This window comes from Daucus carota, chromosome 9 (genome assembly GCF_001625215.2).
Source record: "Daucus carota subsp. sativus chromosome 9, DH1 v3.0, whole genome shotgun sequence".
Lineage (NCBI taxonomy): Eukaryota > Viridiplantae > Streptophyta > Magnoliopsida > Apiales > Apiaceae > Daucus > Daucus carota.
Window position 1 is genome coordinate 37,483,414 of NC_030389.2, and position 17,444 is coordinate 37,500,857.

General features: G+C 34.9%; 3 protein-coding genes across 3 annotated transcripts; 1 reads left to right on the forward strand and 2 right to left on the reverse strand.

The window, feature by feature from the left end:
* Window positions 1-3,493: 3,493 nt before the first annotated feature.
* LOC108202875 (pirin-like protein) lies at window positions 3,494-5,450 on the forward strand. The gene is made up of 7 exons (XM_064084387.1): window positions 3,494-3,770; window positions 3,913-3,962; window positions 4,098-4,136; window positions 4,253-4,281; window positions 4,370-4,432; window positions 4,563-4,666; window positions 4,747-5,450. Exons 1-7 carry the CDS (start codon window positions 3,652-3,654, stop codon window positions 5,231-5,233), a joined length of 891 nt encoding a protein of 296 aa, XP_063940457.1. The 5' UTR covers window positions 3,494-3,651; the 3' UTR covers window positions 5,234-5,450.
* Window positions 5,451-5,560: 110 nt separating this feature from the next.
* On the reverse strand, window positions 5,561-7,788 carry LOC108202874 (diacylglycerol O-acyltransferase 3). The gene is made up of 2 exons (XM_017371461.2): window positions 7,298-7,788; window positions 5,561-6,510 (listed from the first exon to the last, which is right to left on the reverse strand). The coding sequence occupies exons 1-2, from the start codon at window positions 7,691-7,693 to the stop codon at window positions 5,812-5,814; spliced, it is 1,095 nt and encodes a 364-aa protein (XP_017226950.1). The 5' UTR covers window positions 7,694-7,788; the 3' UTR covers window positions 5,561-5,811.
* A 3,076-nt stretch (window positions 7,789-10,864) lies between these two features.
* On the reverse strand, window positions 10,865-16,706 carry LOC108201560 (ABC transporter B family member 3). The gene is made up of 12 exons (XM_017369851.2): window positions 16,338-16,706; window positions 15,980-16,034; window positions 15,696-15,871; window positions 15,386-15,607; window positions 15,056-15,294; window positions 14,396-14,921; window positions 13,967-14,240; window positions 12,887-13,761; window positions 12,511-12,777; window positions 12,137-12,400; window positions 11,705-11,998; window positions 10,865-11,365 (listed from the first exon to the last, which is right to left on the reverse strand). Exons 1-12 carry the CDS (start codon window positions 16,659-16,661, stop codon window positions 11,012-11,014), a joined length of 3,870 nt encoding a protein of 1,289 aa, XP_017225340.1. The 5' UTR covers window positions 16,662-16,706; the 3' UTR covers window positions 10,865-11,011.
* Window positions 16,707-17,444: the final 738 nt, after the last annotated feature.

Genomic DNA, 17,444 nt, shown 5'->3' on the forward strand with positions numbered 1-17,444 from the left:
TTAATGACTGTGATGATGTATTTACCAAAGTTCTAACTTACAAACAAATCATAATTTCGAATTTTATTTTATTGAAAATTTTAATTTATTATTTATAAATTAAATTTTTCCGCACCATTTAAAATATATTTAAAAAGTTTATAAATAATTAAAAAGCTCACGTGCCTTGCACGGGCTATAAGCTAGTAATCTAAAAATATACAAGTGCATGAAATAATAAAACTTGACACAAAACCGTAAAAATCATATTATACAATTAAAGTGCATATTTTTTTTCATATCATAAAAATTAACTGAAAATTGTAAAGAAATAAAACAAGTACATAAATAACATAAAATTATCTAAAAATTGTTCTTCAAACCTTTTTTGAAGCAAACCCACTAATAATATTTTTATAGCCTTTCATTTTCTAACAAACTATTTTCTATGGATAAAAGCGCTAATCCATGTTCTAGAAAGTAGAAATTTTTCTAAAATAAATAAAGTATACATATACAATTTTAATTTATATTATATGTATACTTGTTTAAAATTATATAAACCCATTATTCAATTCATTTTATATGTAAATTACTTGTTTCATATTTGATATATATACACATGTATAAATTAAAAATAAATATAATTTAAAATAAATTAGTTACAAAAGATTGAATCATTATTTTAATGATATAATACCGCAAATGGTCATCAAGAAAGAAAAAAAAAATAGTATAAGTGGTTAAATTAATTAACTTTAATGAAATCATTGAAATTAGCAGTTAAATTATAATTCTACCTCGAGAGGAGGGTAACTGTGACAATTTTCAATGCAAGTATTTATTTTTATTAACATGATTATGATATTAGTATTTTTTAAAATTTCTATAACTTATTCAAGATAATATTTAAAAATTATTGAAGTGTATAACATTTTTCAATTTTTTTTCATTTACAATTTCTTAATCTTAAAATAAAATATACTTTTTTGCTATTTTTACATTTTCATTGTATATGTATATATACACCTATATTAAAAAAATGTGCCCCTAGCATTTGAGGGTCCTGTTCCGTTGAACACCCGTACACCCTCAGGCCCGGCTCTATTCAGCTGTGAACATCTTCTCAGATTGAGAAGGACCAAATTAAGCAGGTTTGAAAACGAGTCTGGCAGTTGTTCGATTGCACTCTCAGCAGCATCAAATGTCTTCAAGCCTTCCACGTAGGGATGGTAGAAAAAACCGATCCGAATGGATACCCGACCGTTTTCGACCCGAATGGATCTTACCGAACCCGATATTTTGGATTTAGATTTGGATTTGGATTTGATTTTTAGACCCGAACGAGTTTGGATTTGGATTTGGATACTAGGCATTCCGTATCGAAACCCGACCCGAAATCCGAATCCGACCCAAACCCGATCCAAACCCGAAACCCGAAAAAAAATCCAAATATATATGTATATGTATATGTATACTAATATACTTTTTTTCAATTTTAAATCTACTAAATTTTGTTTATATATATATAGGTAGAGTGTGAATGTGTATATTCTTGGGTTATAGTGACTTTTTTGTTTAACTAATGAGTCACTTTAAAATTTCATACTCCATATAATGAAGATTTGTGTTTAGAAATTATTAAATACGGTTCAAGATTTTATTAATGTGTAATACTTTATTATTAAAGTAGTTTAGTTTTAAATATAATAAAATTTAAGGGCGAAAAAATCAAAAAATAATATTTTTACAATACTATATAAATTTTGGAATTCAGGTTTTGGATAAACCCGAATAAACCCGAACCCGATCCGAAACCCGTGGATTTGGATTTGATATGTGAAACCCGATTGGATTTGGATTTGGATTTGGATTTTAAAAATAATTTGGATTTGAATTTGGATATCTGAACCGATCCAACCCGTTGCCATCCCTGCTTCCGCGTTCCCAAATTGCTCAGGTAACTTTCTAAGCTTTTCGCACCAGCTCAAATTCAAATAAACTAACTTCTTCAAGTGAGCAATTGAGTCTGGCAGTTGCTCAATTGCTGTATAACTTGCATCAAGCCATCCTTCCAAATTCAAATGACGCAAAGATAGCAACTGTCCAATAAATATATCCACAAAAACTTAAAATAATTTATAAAATTATATTTAATAAGAGTCTTAAAATACGTGTCTAGCCATCGGTTCCAAAGGTATATAAGTCATTGAGCGGAGGAGGCATAAAACAAAAAAAAAAATCATAAGTAACGGCTGTTACTTATAAAATTTTTAGTTCAATCGGTGAAGTTCTGAATTTTTGTGTTTTTAATAAGAAATTTTATTTATTTTTTAATTTCCACATGAGCATTAACTAATAGGAAATCAGATTTAATTAGTGAAATCACAGAACAAAAATTAATCGAACATTGATTGGGTTGGTCTAATCGATTCAAAAAATTAGAAAACATGATTAATTAATAATTAATTATGATAATTCAAATTTTATCAAATTTTAATCCCCAATCCGAATAAAACCACCATCATGATATGGTTAGCATGACATGATACTTCATCTTACATCATCGTACTGTGAGCATGACATGACACGTTCTTTCTTGTGTTTAAGAGAGGGAGAATTTAGGAAGTATGGACAACCAAACCGCTTGACCATCTTCTATTCTTCTCCGCACCGATAATAAATTTCTAGGACCTAACATATTCTGTCAAGGATAAATTCATTTTTACGAGTTTTTGTAGAAGAAATTTATCCTTCGCTAACATGTTATTTTTTTATGAACAAATTATTTAATTAACAAAAGATATTTACGAAACAAGTATCATAAACACAAATCTGAGTTGTCAATTATAATTAACTGTGAAATAAAAAACCAGTTAAACAAATAATCATTCTTGTTTTCAAATTTCTTAGCATGTATAATATTGAAATTTTAATCTAAAATATAGTGCTGTAATTCGATCCGGGCAGCTCGCCAGCTCGCCCGGCTCGAACTCGTTTTGATGGGCTCGGCTCGGCTCGTTTAGTTAAACGAGCTCGAGTCCGGGTAGAGGTTTTGGCTCGTTTCGTTAAACGAGCTGGCTCACTCGACTCGTGAAAATTAACGAGTCGGATTCGGGTAGCATTTTAGCCTCGATTTAGTGTTAAATTAAACGAGCCTACTCCCCCGACTCGTTAAAATCAGCTTGTTTAGCTAAATGAGTCAGCTCGACGCCACTCGTGAAAATAAGCGAGTCGAGTTCGGGCAAAGATTTAGGCTCGTTTTCTTAAACGAGTCATCTCGGCTCGACTAAATAAAACTCGGCTCGAATTATGCCCGGCTCGCCCAGACCGAATAACAGCCCTACTAAAATATATTACAATAACACCTTCTTTTATGGAAATTCATGAATTCAAATTGCAATACTCGTATAAAAGTAACCAATATGCCTACATCATAACTACATCATAATCACGCTATTCTGACGTCACAAAACAATCGGTCAAAGTACCATTGCGTGTCCCACAAAATATTAATCTCGGCGTCTAAAAACACCGAACACACCTTTATTGCAGTTTCCTCTTATGCGAATCTGTAACAACTATAAATAGGATCGAAGATCATTAGAAAGTCAGACACATAAACATACAAACACAACATATACACTAGAACAAACAACAAACAGAGTTATAATGTCTTCTGAATCTGGCCAAGCCTTTATTTCTGGGAAACCAAGAACTGTGGTCAAGAAGTTTTTAGCCAGAGCTCAAAGGGAAGGAGATGGTGCTGTTGTTAGAAGAAGCATAGGAAGGTATTATACTCCCACAAAATTTTATATGTAATTATACACGTCTACGGTGGTGACAGAATCAGAATTCCGAGTCGATCCGTCATTAGAATATTATTTTTAGAGCATTGACGATATATTTATTTTTTCTCAATGTGTTTTACAGGCCTGAGTTGAAGTATTTGGATCCCTTTCTCATGTTGGATGAATTTACTGGTACAATTATACACAATATATGTTTTTTTTTGTCATAATATATGTTTTTAGTCATCACTACTGTCTATTTGCTACATTGCTTTTAGTTATGCACTGCTCTAATCTGTAAAATTTCTGCAATTATTTTTTCTGCAGTGTCTCCTCCTGCTGGATTTCCTGATCATCCCCACAGAGGTTTGTATATCTTCGAAATCATCTGCAGCTTAAATAACAGTAGAACACAGTATTTTGTTGTCCGAATAAGTTGTGGTCTTTGGATTCTAATGTCGTTACTTGTTCTTTTTTTGCAGGATTCGAGACTGTAACATATATGCTGCAGGTACATTACCATGTCATTGTCAGATGTTTAGACCGATCTTGATAGTTTTAAGATGTCGGTGACTTATGAATTCTCCTTCGTGTATTAGGGAGCTTTCACTCATCGAGATTTTAAAGGGCATATAGGCACAATTCGAGCAGGGGATGTCCAGGTAATATTCAGATTTTTTGATTGAATTTTGCAGTGATTTTATTTTGACAAATGAGTTGTGACCAAATGAAATGGATGCAAATTAAGACCAGACGAGAAGGCGTAGAGCTAAGCTGATTTTTTGATTGCAGTGGATGACAGCGGGAAGAGGGATAGTTCATTCGGAAATGCCTGTAGGAGAAGGAATTCAAACAGGTCTGCAACTATGGATCAATCTTTCATCCAAGGACAAAATGTAAGAGTGCCTCATACCCGAATTTCAGACAACGACAAGACTTGTATTTCTCTAACTTCTTCTTGGAAATTCACTTGTAGGGTCGAACCTAATTATCAAGAAATGCTAAGTGATGACATCAAAAGGGCAGAAACTGATGGCGTTGAAGTGAAAATCATAGCAGGAGAATCAATGGGAGTTGAGTCACCAGTGTACACGCGAACCCCCACAATGTTCCTTGATTTCACCCTACAGTCCAAAGCTCAAGTGAACCAGAAAATTCCCGAGTCCTGGAACTCATTTGTGTATGTGATTGAAGGAGAAGGCGTTTTCGGGTCATTGGACTCATCACCTGTATCTGCTCACCATGTTTTGGTGTTAAGTCCTGGTGATGGTTTGAGTGTATGGAACAAGTCCTCGAAGGCCCTCAGGTTCGCGCTCATTGGGGGCGAGCCACTGAATGAACCAGTGGCTCGATATGGTCCTTTTGTGATGAATACACATGAAGAAATTGATCAGACTATTGAAGACTATCAGCATTGTAAGAATGGCTTTGAAATGGCCAAGTATTGGAAGTCTCAGCAGTGAAAGAACCAAAAATGAAGTCCAACACCATCGTTTTATGTCACCATCAACCAAAAACTAATAAGGGCATATTGTAGATCAAATATATCAGGTTTGTAGAAGCTTGAAGGAATAGCTATTGTACTCGACAAAATCATGATGCAAAATTATTTAAGAGGGGATTCTTCTATTCGTTTTAGTAACTTATATTTATATTAAATTTTATTGTTTTGCTTTTTTAGTCATTGTTCCTAGTCTTGATAGTATACATTGAAATAAATCCAACAGTATACAGTGACTCCCTAAATGACAGGACCGGAGTCTAGAGGAGGAAAAAAACCCCACAAACAATTTAGCAAGCAATAGTTGCTTTTGGATTGCATTGATTTACCAACACACGTAAATTTACATAAATTGTACAGCTATGGTTTTATTAAACCATTTTCATATCCCTGACAAAAAAAAAAAAAAAAAAACCATTTTCATATCGAAACAAACCTAAAACCTATTTGCAAGGAAAAAAAAACTGGACCTATATGTCAATGCCACAGGATGCAGACCACAGAGGAACAAATATCTTTGTGACAATCCAAAACATAATGCTATGATGCAGCTGCAAGCCCCAAGTCATTGTGATTTGCACCAAAGAAGTTCGAAACGATAGTACCAACATCTTCCACACCAACACCTATACACAATGGATTAGCCGGTGTTCTAACAGAATCATCTACCACTTCACCTGCAATCCCATCAATGGAATTCAATACCTTCACATTGGGCGCACTTTTGCATTTGCCCATGCACTTGCATCCGACAACTGACCCTTCTACGCCCACTGCCTTCTGAAACTCGTTCATCAGAGCCACCGCCCCTAATTTCTTACATTTCCCACCCATACATACCTCTATCTTCCGGCTCGATGATTCTGTGGCTAGACTGTTTCCTTGTAAAGAATATAAATTATCCACATTGCTCTCACCAGTAGTACTCAAAGCACTAACTCCAATACTCCTTTCCTCGGCCATGTTTGGTGTGCTTGGAATTGTTAAGGTCGATTCTTGACTGATTACGTGTTGGTCGTTTACTGTGCCTGATTCAATTTTCAATCTGTTCATGTCAATTACTTCCCCACATTCTTCATCACTCGATTCTGAAGAAGAGCTCGAGTCGCCTTTACATTCCATCTTGTTCTTCATTCGCAAAGCTTTTAACTTGGATTTCTCTTCTTTTCTTTGTCTCTTAATTTCCTTTTTCTCTGCTTTCAGTTGTTGTAGTTGCGCAAGTAACATGTCTGCAGCTTCCTGCACATAATAAAATCAACATCTGATCAGATATAATACTTTCAAACAATCCACATTCAGTAACAACCCTACATGATCTAATAGTAATACAATAATTCAAATCAACCGAAATCAGATCATGAAGAATAAGGATGTATCAACAACTATTACTAAAATATCGAAACAAACATCACATACATGTCTAATATTCTCATCAAATAGTCTCTCCACTCCTACTCTCGTAGCACTAGTAAATCATGTATACATCTACTCGATCCAACCGAAGACCCTACTTCATCTTAGGAGGACATGCTATTGCTATGTTTATTCTTATAAATTCAATTTTTTAAAAGCGAGAACAAATGAAATTTCACATAAACTACTATAGTAGTACCCTACCAACATCAAATATGACCCTTCACCAAACTCAACTATAATAATTCTACTAACTGAAATTCTCATCAGTCCAACAACTTCTATTCCTACAAAGATCCTCAACAAACTCTCAGCTAAATCTTTATAAGACATGAAGAACCCAAACTCTCAGCTAAATCTTTAGAAGACATAAAGAATCCAACGTGACACACTAACACACACACTAAAAGCCACTATACACAATCAATTACAAGAACCACTGCAACACTTCTAAATAAAATTCATAACAAGCTCTCAACTCAATCGAAAATCATCTAACAGTTCACCAAAACATAAATTTATAACCAACTAACAATCCCTACTTAACAAAAAAAATAAAATTAAATTATCAATTTAAACTAAATTTATGGAAAAAACACAACAAGGAACTTACAGAGATCATCTTGCCCTTAACTTCACCAGCAATCCCCACCTCAGAATCCAACCCAAACCCCATACCAGAAAACATTGAAATATTCTTAGACAACCCTTTCAACAGTTTTAACTTCTTCTTCATCTTCTTCTCTTGAGATTCCAGCTCTTTCTCTTTCTCTTTGACTCCACCACACCTTATCATCTTCAAAGACTTGTTATAGTACTCTATGTGACCATCATCATAAAACCCAAAAGCCTTCCTGGGTTTTGCATAAACCCTCAATTCATGGCGGCCCATCTTGCTCATCTCGCCGGAAAACGCAATTCCGGCGTCTCCGGCGAATAAACAAGATTTTGAGATAGAGCTCTGGTTCAGACATGGCATTGACCGGAAAACCACACCGGAGACTTCCATGCTGTTATCTGTATGTATATGTTTGTGTATCTGTATGTATATATTTATGTATGTAGATTATATGTATTGAGGTTTGTAATTTACGTTTGAGGTTGTTTATATGTACAAGGCAAGAAGGTGATGCTTTAAATCAACTGTTTGATACGTGTACGGCTGAGATTACATGATCGGTTTGATTTGTCTGACGTGGCATGTGATTGGGCTCAGCGTACGCGCGCTTGTGACAGTTTTCAGTTGGGCACGCTCTTTATGGTTCAGTACATACGTTTGATGTTGATCCTGATCGTTGATTTTTTCGGTCGGAATATGGACGGATGGGATTAAGCCACGTCACTGACAGAAAGGATGACACGTAAGTGGTTTCTGACGCTTTTTTGGGAGGGATGGTGAAAGGACGAAAATGACCCTTGACTGGGTGGCGGATGGTCAAGATAGGGAGGTTGTATTTGACGTTTGAGTCAAGTATCACATTGTTGACCACGTTTTCATCTCACAACCTTTTATATTGTTGTATTGTGATGTTATTGATTTTGTTTGTTGCAAAAATATTTATTTTTTGAAATATTGAGAAATTTCATTACTGTGAATCAAAGTCGGTATTGATACAAATTTATAGTCGGTGTAAAATGTATTTATTTTTTAAGATCATTTACTATTATTATTCACCTTTTTATTTTATCCATATTTTTTATACTCCATATATTTCTGTTTTCATATAAAACAAACATAAAATACTACGACCAAGTATTGTTTTTATTTATTTATTTCGTATTAGATGTAAGATATTTATATTGTTATTTAGTTTTTAATATTTAAAATTACTCAATTGTAATGTTAAAATTCAGTTACCTTTATTTTAATATAGGAAATTGTTTATTTTAATTAGGAGAAATCAGATCATATCATTAAAAATAATATTGAAAAATATATCGATGACAAATCCTACTAATTATTGTAGTTCAATTATATACTCCTAGGATTGTGATGAAAAAAAATTATATACTCCTAAGATCATGTCGTGCAGAAACTAGAACATAACTAAAATTTTAATTTATAAATAAAAATGTAAATTCTAAAAGCTCATATAATATATTGTGTAAATCAAAAAGCTCGGCTGGGTTAAATTTATTTTGAAAATTAATTTCGTTTGTTCGATTTATGGTACAAGTGAAGACGCAACACACAAATTGTGCAAAAGGGATAATGAAAATTGAAATGGGTTATGCATATTGCATGGTCATGAAAGAGCAAGCAAATGGTCCTCCATTATCCACATCGATGTGACTCTGTGACTTGCTGTCTTGCTGTGTTTCTCATAACTTGATTTTGTGTCGCAATATATGCCAATTTCAAAAATTAATTTTAAATTTTAGTTATTAATATGTTATTGATTGTGTTCGCACTAATAATATTAAGATTTGCGCTCTCTCTCTATATATAAGTTATTTTATTAAAATTATTATTCCTCCGTCCCACAATACACGTCACTTTGACTGTTTTCACGTAATTTGAGGTGCAAATAAAACATATGTTTATATATTATTTTTCAAATTTTCTTTTTCAGAATAAAAATATGAATGTTATACTTTTATTCAGAAAAAGAAAATTTGAAAAATAATGTATAGAAGTATGTTTTATTTGCACATCAAATTACGTGCAAAACCTCAACATGTATTTTGGGAGTAATATATTTGTAATATTATTTAAGAAAAAATTTAACACAGAATTTTGATTCGCATTCCCTTTCTATTTTAGGTGCCCGAGACATGTCCACACGGCATCTAAATCTAGCAAGGACTTAATTGACTCGCAAGTACTAAATACACGGATCAACAAAATTGCACTTGGAGTCCACCTCTGCTTGTCTTTGTCACGCAAAAGGATAAGTATTTATCCCTTTTGGATGCTCAGTTAGTAAATTTCCTCCTCGAATATTCTTTCTTTCTTTTGACATAAAACCTGCTCTTTTCTTTACATTTGAAAAAGGTATATCTCGGGGAGGTCTTTCCACTTTTGCAAGAACAAAGAAATCTCAAGAAAACTGTAATTTCAGACAAAAATTAATTTATTTCTAATAAAACATACATAAATATATATAAATACGTACTCCTTTTCCAAAATAAGCGATCTTTGCCAAACAAAAGACATTAATTAAATTAGATTTATTTTATTTTATCAACCAATATTTGTATAATTTAGTTGTTTGAAATTAGAAGCGGAAATTAATATAATTTCCATACTTATTTGATCTTATTTCCATTCTTATACTCTTCATTTTCTTATCAAAATATCATTCACATGAGCATCGAAACATCACCTAAATATATAAGTTGTTGTCATTAAATATACTATTTACCCAGTAATTAGCAAAAAAAAAAACTATTTAGCAACTTGCAAAAAAAATAAAATATACTATTTAGCAAAAAACATAAAATATAATTTTTTCAGGGTATATGGTGACGAACGGTAAACTACCCGCCCTTACTCACAAGAATGATATAGTACTTCGTATCTCTCAAAATAAGTGTTGAAGTGTAAAAAAAATTATTTTACATACTATTCCTCAAAAATAAAACACATAAATATCAAATTTTTATAGCAAAAAAAGAAATTGCAAAATAATTCCTTCCTGGATTCCTGGGTAGAGCCGTAGAGGTAGTGATTCCCCTGGTTTTATCATGCAAAAAAATATAAATGGCATGACACCTTCCCCGTGAAAAGGCTCCCTGATCCTTGAGTTACAAATGTGCATCACGCAGCAGCAATCACCGCATCCATTCATTGCACGCAACAAACTTCAATAATGTCTTAGAGCACTCCTATTGGGAGCCCCATCTTCAAATATTTGAGAATATATATGACTTTTGACCCAAAATTCACTTACATCCGGATCCCAAAACACAATATAAATTTGGGGACTGAAATTGAACCCCCATATATGGGGATGCACTGCTGATCCCCCATCTCACCAACCTGCCAAATTCACAGCTACCCGCCAGATATTTAATCTTTTTTAATATTTTCACTTCTCAATCTCTACAGCATAAAGCAATATAGAGATGGAGATAAGGACTTGAATGTGGTAACGGTTAAACAGAAAACTAAACTTTTGGAATAATTATGGGGAATTACTATATATAGTAAGTTTTTGAGGTTAAAGAAAAGGACCCCAATGAGAATGCTCTTATAAGTTATAATCGAAAAAACAATACTTATTTAGGATAAACCCAATTTGAATATTTGATGCTTTAGACTTTAAAGTTTTCGATACCCAAATGAATGGTACAACAAAAGTTAGTGATATTAAAGGAATGGACACTAACATGCAGAGCTGCAACTTACAAGAAAAGAATAAATGCCATCCTTGACATTCATCAGTTCTTCATGTTTTCCTTTCTCCTCAACTAGTCCATTTTTTACCACAACTATTAAATCTGCATTTTTCACTGTGGATAGTCTATGAGCCACCACAACTGTGGTGGTTCTTCTCTCAGCCATGATTTTGTCCAGGGCCTCCTGGACCACTTTTTCGGACTCTGAATCCAGTGCACTTGTTGCCTCGTCTAGTAGTAATATTTTCGGATTTTTCAGGATTGCTCTAGCAATCGCCACGCGTTGTTTCTGTCCACCTGACAACTGAATTCCCCTCTCGCCTACTCTTGTGTCATACCCCTGTAGTTGTTCCACATTTTCAGAAGCTCAAATTTAGCAATTCCAACATTTTTTATATATTTTCCGCAGTTTTTTTGCTTAAGTCAGAGGAATTCAGACAAAGATTTTTTTTATTCTTTAAGTAGAGGGAAAAAAAAAACATGCCAAGTATATTTCACTAATAGAGCAGGGCACGTGGAAGATAAGATATACGCAGATCTTACCTCTGCTCTAGACGAATAGAGAAACCCTCGTCTTGAATAAATATTAGTCTAAAGATAAGGTCGGATGGTCTCATAGTGCATCACAGTGTACAAATAATGTAAAATAATTTAGCATTATGAGAAGTGTGTATTGAACCTGTTGCAAGGCACTGATAAAGTTGTGAGCATTTGCCAGCTTTGCTGCAGCTAAAATTTCTGCATCAGTAGCATTTCCTTCCATTCCATAGGCAATGTTGAATTTAATCGAGTCGTTGAACAAGACAGGTTCCTGGCTCACTAGCCCCATCTGCTGCCTTAACCATTTCAACTTGAAGTCTTGAATATTGATGCCATCTATTGTAATGTTACCAGAGTCAGGGTCATAAAATCTTTGTGATAAGGAGATCACTGTTGATTTTCCACTCCCACTTTCTCCGACCAGAGCGACAGTCTGCACCACAAGATAAACTTGTTACACATATTAAGCCATTTTTCTATCAGCATAGAGTGGACTTATGAACTTGGCAGCTAGACGTGCTACTAGAATAAATAATGATCTACCAAGTTTCGATTGGAAAGAGTCGTGTACCTGGCCACAGGGAATGATCAAGCAGAAGTCTCTGAAGACAAAAAAATCAGGTCTTGTAGGATAGACAAAATTGACATGCTGAAACTCAATATCACCCTTCATATTTTCAACTGTTATTCCATTGTCATCTCTCGATTCTATTAATGACTTCTGGTCTAGCAAGGCGAATATAGAAGCTGCAGCACTTTTGGCTTTACCAGTGTCCGGTGCAAGGGCACCTGATTGAGAAATCCCAACAGCAGTCATAGTGAGACCAAAGAAAACCTGCAATATTGCATGATCCGATAACGAGATAGCTTGATTTTGAGAAAATGAGCAAGAACATAATTTTCATTTTCTAGCCAAATTGATCGGAAAAAAGTTATAACACAAACCTGAAATATTTCAGGAACCTTGATTTTTCCAGCTTCAAGAAATCGAGCTCCAGCATAAAAGCAGGTTGCGTACACTGAAAATAGCAAGAACATGGATATTCCAATACCTGATCCAGTAATAAATCCCTGTCTTATACCAGCTCTCAGAGGGCCTTCTGATTTCTTTTTATAGAGTTGTACTATCTTATCTTCAGCACAAAAAGAAGAAACTGTCCTGATACTCCCTACTGCATCGTTTGCGAATTGACTAGCATCTTCATACAGCTTCTGTAAGAACATTTACATACCAGTTAACTAATCAGAACACAGAAAGTGTACATATAGTGGATTTCATAGGAGAAGGAAAATTCATTTATGGTCTACATTAAATGGTAACCTTTGATTTAGCATGGAATCCAACAAAGGATTTTATTTGAAAATATCCATTTAGTCCTACAAGAGGCAGCATGACAAGAAGTACAGTACTCAATTGCCAACTTGCTTGGAAACCAATAACTAAACCAGCAATGGCAGTTGCAGCAATTTGAACCAAAAAACCTAATGCATCCCCAACAATACCCTTCACCGCAGATGCATCAGCAGAAAGTCTTGCACCTATTGCACCACTTGAGTTTTCCAATTTGTCAAACCAACTTATCTCCATATGAATCACTTTTTCAAAGCACATTAATCTGAGTCTTCTGATCAATTTACAGCCTGCCACGGCGAAACAATATGTTCTTAGTGGCATTGCCACAAAACTTGCCACACCGAGACCAACAAACATTAAAGCCCAAAACTCTGAATCCTTCTGAAGCTTGTGACCTGACTCGTAGAAAGTTTTTATAATACTTGAAAAAAGTAAGCCAAACGTTGGAAGTATTATACCATTGGCCAGTGCAGCTAGAAAACCTACTATTAAAACTGGAATTTCTGGTTTGTTTAAATAGGCCAAACGACGTAGTGTAAATTTCTCTAATTTATCCGAGGGTGTATCTGCAGTAGCTTTGTCTGAAACAATTGTTGAACTAGGTACACCTAATCGACCTGTAAGTGAGTGACTGTCATTAATTGAGGTTTCTGATAATCTAGTGCTTATAGTCCCTATTTCAGAAATCTGCTGTCTTGGGTGTCTTTCTGAATTTGTGGTACTGGAATCTGGTATATCCTGTAATGTGGCAACCTGTTGTTCAGGAACTCTGCCTATTCGTTGTAATTTTACAAGCTGGCTGTATGCTCCTTTAGGATCTTGTAGCAGCTCCGAATTTGAACCTGATTAGACAACGACATGGCTTTTAAGATAAGTCGTGTTAATCAAAATACAGTAACAAACTTGTGATAGAGTTACAACTATCAAAAAGTTAAGTTATTGCTGTTTCAGATTAGGTATACTCATTTAGGTGCTGTTTTTGAATTTATCATCATGCAGCTAAATTTGAAAATGAACTAACATGAAAACCAGTAAGAGAATATTGACCTCTTTCAACAATATTTCCTTTGTAAATTACAGCTATGGTATCTGCATTCTTTACTGTACTCAAACGATGGGCTACCACAAGTGTTGTTCTGCTGACCATGAGCCTGTCCAATGCCTCTTGGACGGTCCTTTCAGATTCCACATCAAGAGCACTTGTAGCTTCATCCAAAAGTAATATTTTAGGGTTCTTCACAATAGCTCTAGCTATTGCAATTCTCTGCTTTTGGCCGCCAGACATCTGAGTTCCATGTACACCAACCAACGTATCTAGTCCCTGAAAATATGATCATGCAATTTACTAAAAAACACGAGGGGTTACAACTTTTGAAATATTCATGCAAGTCTTGTAAATGACTTTACATTGAATCCTTACTAATATTGTCAAGATGTATAATTTGCATAAAAAACATATAATGTTTAAGAATTAACCTGAGGCAGACTATCTATGAACTTAGCAGCATTGGAAAGCTCAGCAGCAGCTTTGATTTCTTCAAGAGTTGCACCATCCTTTCCATAAGCAATATTCTCCTTAATGCTTGAAGCAAACAGTACTGGCTCCTGGCTAACAAGACCTATTCTGCTTCTGATCCATCTGAGCTGAAAATCTTTAAGATTAATATGGTCTATAAGAACTTCACCTGCTTGAGGATCATAAAACCTCTCTATCAGACTGATCACTGTTGATTTCCCACTTCCACTATATCCTACTAGAGCTGTAGTCGTTCCACTTGGTACTGTGAGATGAAGTCCATTAAAAATTAGCTCATTTGGCCTCGATGGGTAACTAAAGTAGACATCTCTTAGTTCAACATCGCCATTAATGTCATCCAGCTTCCTACCCTTGGGATTGAAAGAATCAATCTCTGGTATTCGATTAAGAGTTTCATATATCTTACAAGCAGCAACTTGTCCAGCAGCGAATGCAGTCAAGCATGGAGATGCTTGTCCTAACGAACTAGAAAAGTAAAATACATCAGGGCACTGGCCATGCCAAACGTGATTATGAATTTGGAACATTACATATGTGTCACTTAGGATTCAAATCACTGAAGTGGATTATTTAAAAATGAAAATGAAGTAACAACATACATGGAGCCAGTTAACACAGCAATGATCACATTTATGGCCTCTCCAGCAGTATAATTTTTGTGTAAGATCATTCTTCCGCCAAACCACACAGCCAATGCATAACTATTGTAGAGGACCAACATATATATGCCAGCACCTAACCCAGCGGCCAAGCCTTCTTTCACACCAGATAAGTAAGCTGTGTCAAGGGACTCATCAAATTTAGAGATGGCTTGCCTCTCCCCTGTAAATGATGCAACCTGAATCCAAACGCTAACTTCATGACCACATACATACTCAACACCAAAGTAAGCTTAAACTTTAAGCCAAAAAATTCCAGGTACTACTTACCGTTCTAATTGAGCCAACTGTCTGTTCAACTACGTTTGCTGCCTCAATATAAGCTGCTTGTCCCCGAGTCATGAGCTTTCCCAGAAATATGGTCATCATACCAGAAGCAATGACAATGCAAGGTATCGAAGACATTAAGACAAGAGCAAGGAGCCAACCCTTAACAAAAGCTATCACAAAACCACCCAGAAATGTAGATACTAACTGCATGAATTTTCCAACCTGAAGTTTGAAGTCAAAAAATTAGTATTATTAGGAAAAATAATTTTGGCTGGCAGTATATTTGGTCTGCATTATACAGAAAATGTACCTTCTCAGTCAGAACACCTTGAATGATCACAGTGTCAGCTGACAACCTCTCAACAACTTCACCCGTTCTACTTTCAATATCAAAGAATGCAACATCTTGCCTCAATATGGCCTTCAAGTATAAACATCTAATCCGTGCAGCCTGTCTCTCCCCTGTGATGTTCCAGCAGACCACCTCTTAAAATTGAAAACATAAAATTTTCAGTTGCTTTGTTCAGGTTGCCAATCGTTTCCACTTTGGAATGATATTTAGTACTCTAACACAGAGCTAGCCATAAAACTTACGTAAAACTGCTGCAACACCAGACCCCAGGGCCAAGTACACATACTCGAGGGCAACCTGATGATACATTTATGTATAAGATATGTCAAAAATCCACTTCTCTCCCTCTTCTATTCCTTAAAACCTCAATATACACAAGCTAAAGAGTGATGAATCATCGAACATTAAGAAGAATAATCAGGAACGAGGAATATTGAACTACAAAAGCACAACAGATAAAAAAGAATCTCTCAATTAGGTGAGAATGTGAGATGTTATCCGTGCCTCCAATGATACAAATGATCAAGTATAGAGACAAGTTTAGTCAAATAACTATGCAGTCATCAGAATAAATGTTACTAAAGGTTTAAATTATGTTACCATAGAAACTGCATGAACAACTTTTGTGGTATCTACTGTTCCTCCAAAAGTATCAACCAAATCCCCTAATATTAAGGTCATAAGGGGAAAGGATATCCCGCTTCCTACAGCTGTGATTGCGCCAATGAACATCAATGCATAGTCGGTGCTGTCTGCAAACAAGAACAGCTTGTGAAAAGGAACTGAATTAGCAACTTCCTTCTTTTTGCCCTTGGCTAAATCTTGCTTGTCAGAAGACCTTTCTGGAAATTTAAGTGCTTCTTCTGTCACTGGTAAATTGTTCACTGTCGTTGCGGTTTCTCCTGCCTTATTATCTCCGTCCATTCCAATCTCAATGGTCAATGAAGTACCAAATAATATTTGGTATAGGGAACTGAGGCCAATTTATCAACCAGATAAAGACTGGTGCTGTAGAATTTATAATAATGGTGCATTGAATAGACAAAATATTTAATAACACACACAGCTTAAATTACAGTTATAATGCCTATCACAGTTGCAAAGTTACCAGGATTTTACAATCAGAAACCAGCAGTTAGTCAAACAGCTAAACTCTTTTTACATAGCATAAATAAGTATAGACTTGAAGTCATTATGCTCTTAAACTGAAGGTCGTACTTGGCATGATGATCACTCTCCGGAGTTCCTAAAAGCTAGTCCATGCTTGAAACAACTTCTTAAAAATAATAACGAGAAGGTTGCATATATCAAAACCTTCCATACCCTAGTGTCACGGGAGTCTTGTACATTAGGTAAGATCTTTACACCGCTCTTCAAGCATCATCTAATTGTTACAAATCAGGGTGAGTTGACCTATACATTTGTAAATCATAGCTACAATAATGACAGATATGGACCACAAGTCAAATGCATCATACAGATTGATGGATACACAACTCTAGTTTAAGGAGGTCATCTAAACTATTTGTCTGATTCATTGGACAAGCTAATCATTCCCATCCAAAAACTATTTGATTATTTCATCTCTAGTCTCTAATCATTTGCCATCATCCTCTTAACTTTCATACATACTACAGTAGAACCTCTGTATTTGATAGATAAATAAGCACTGTCACATGAATATTTTTTTTCCGATTTTAATCATCT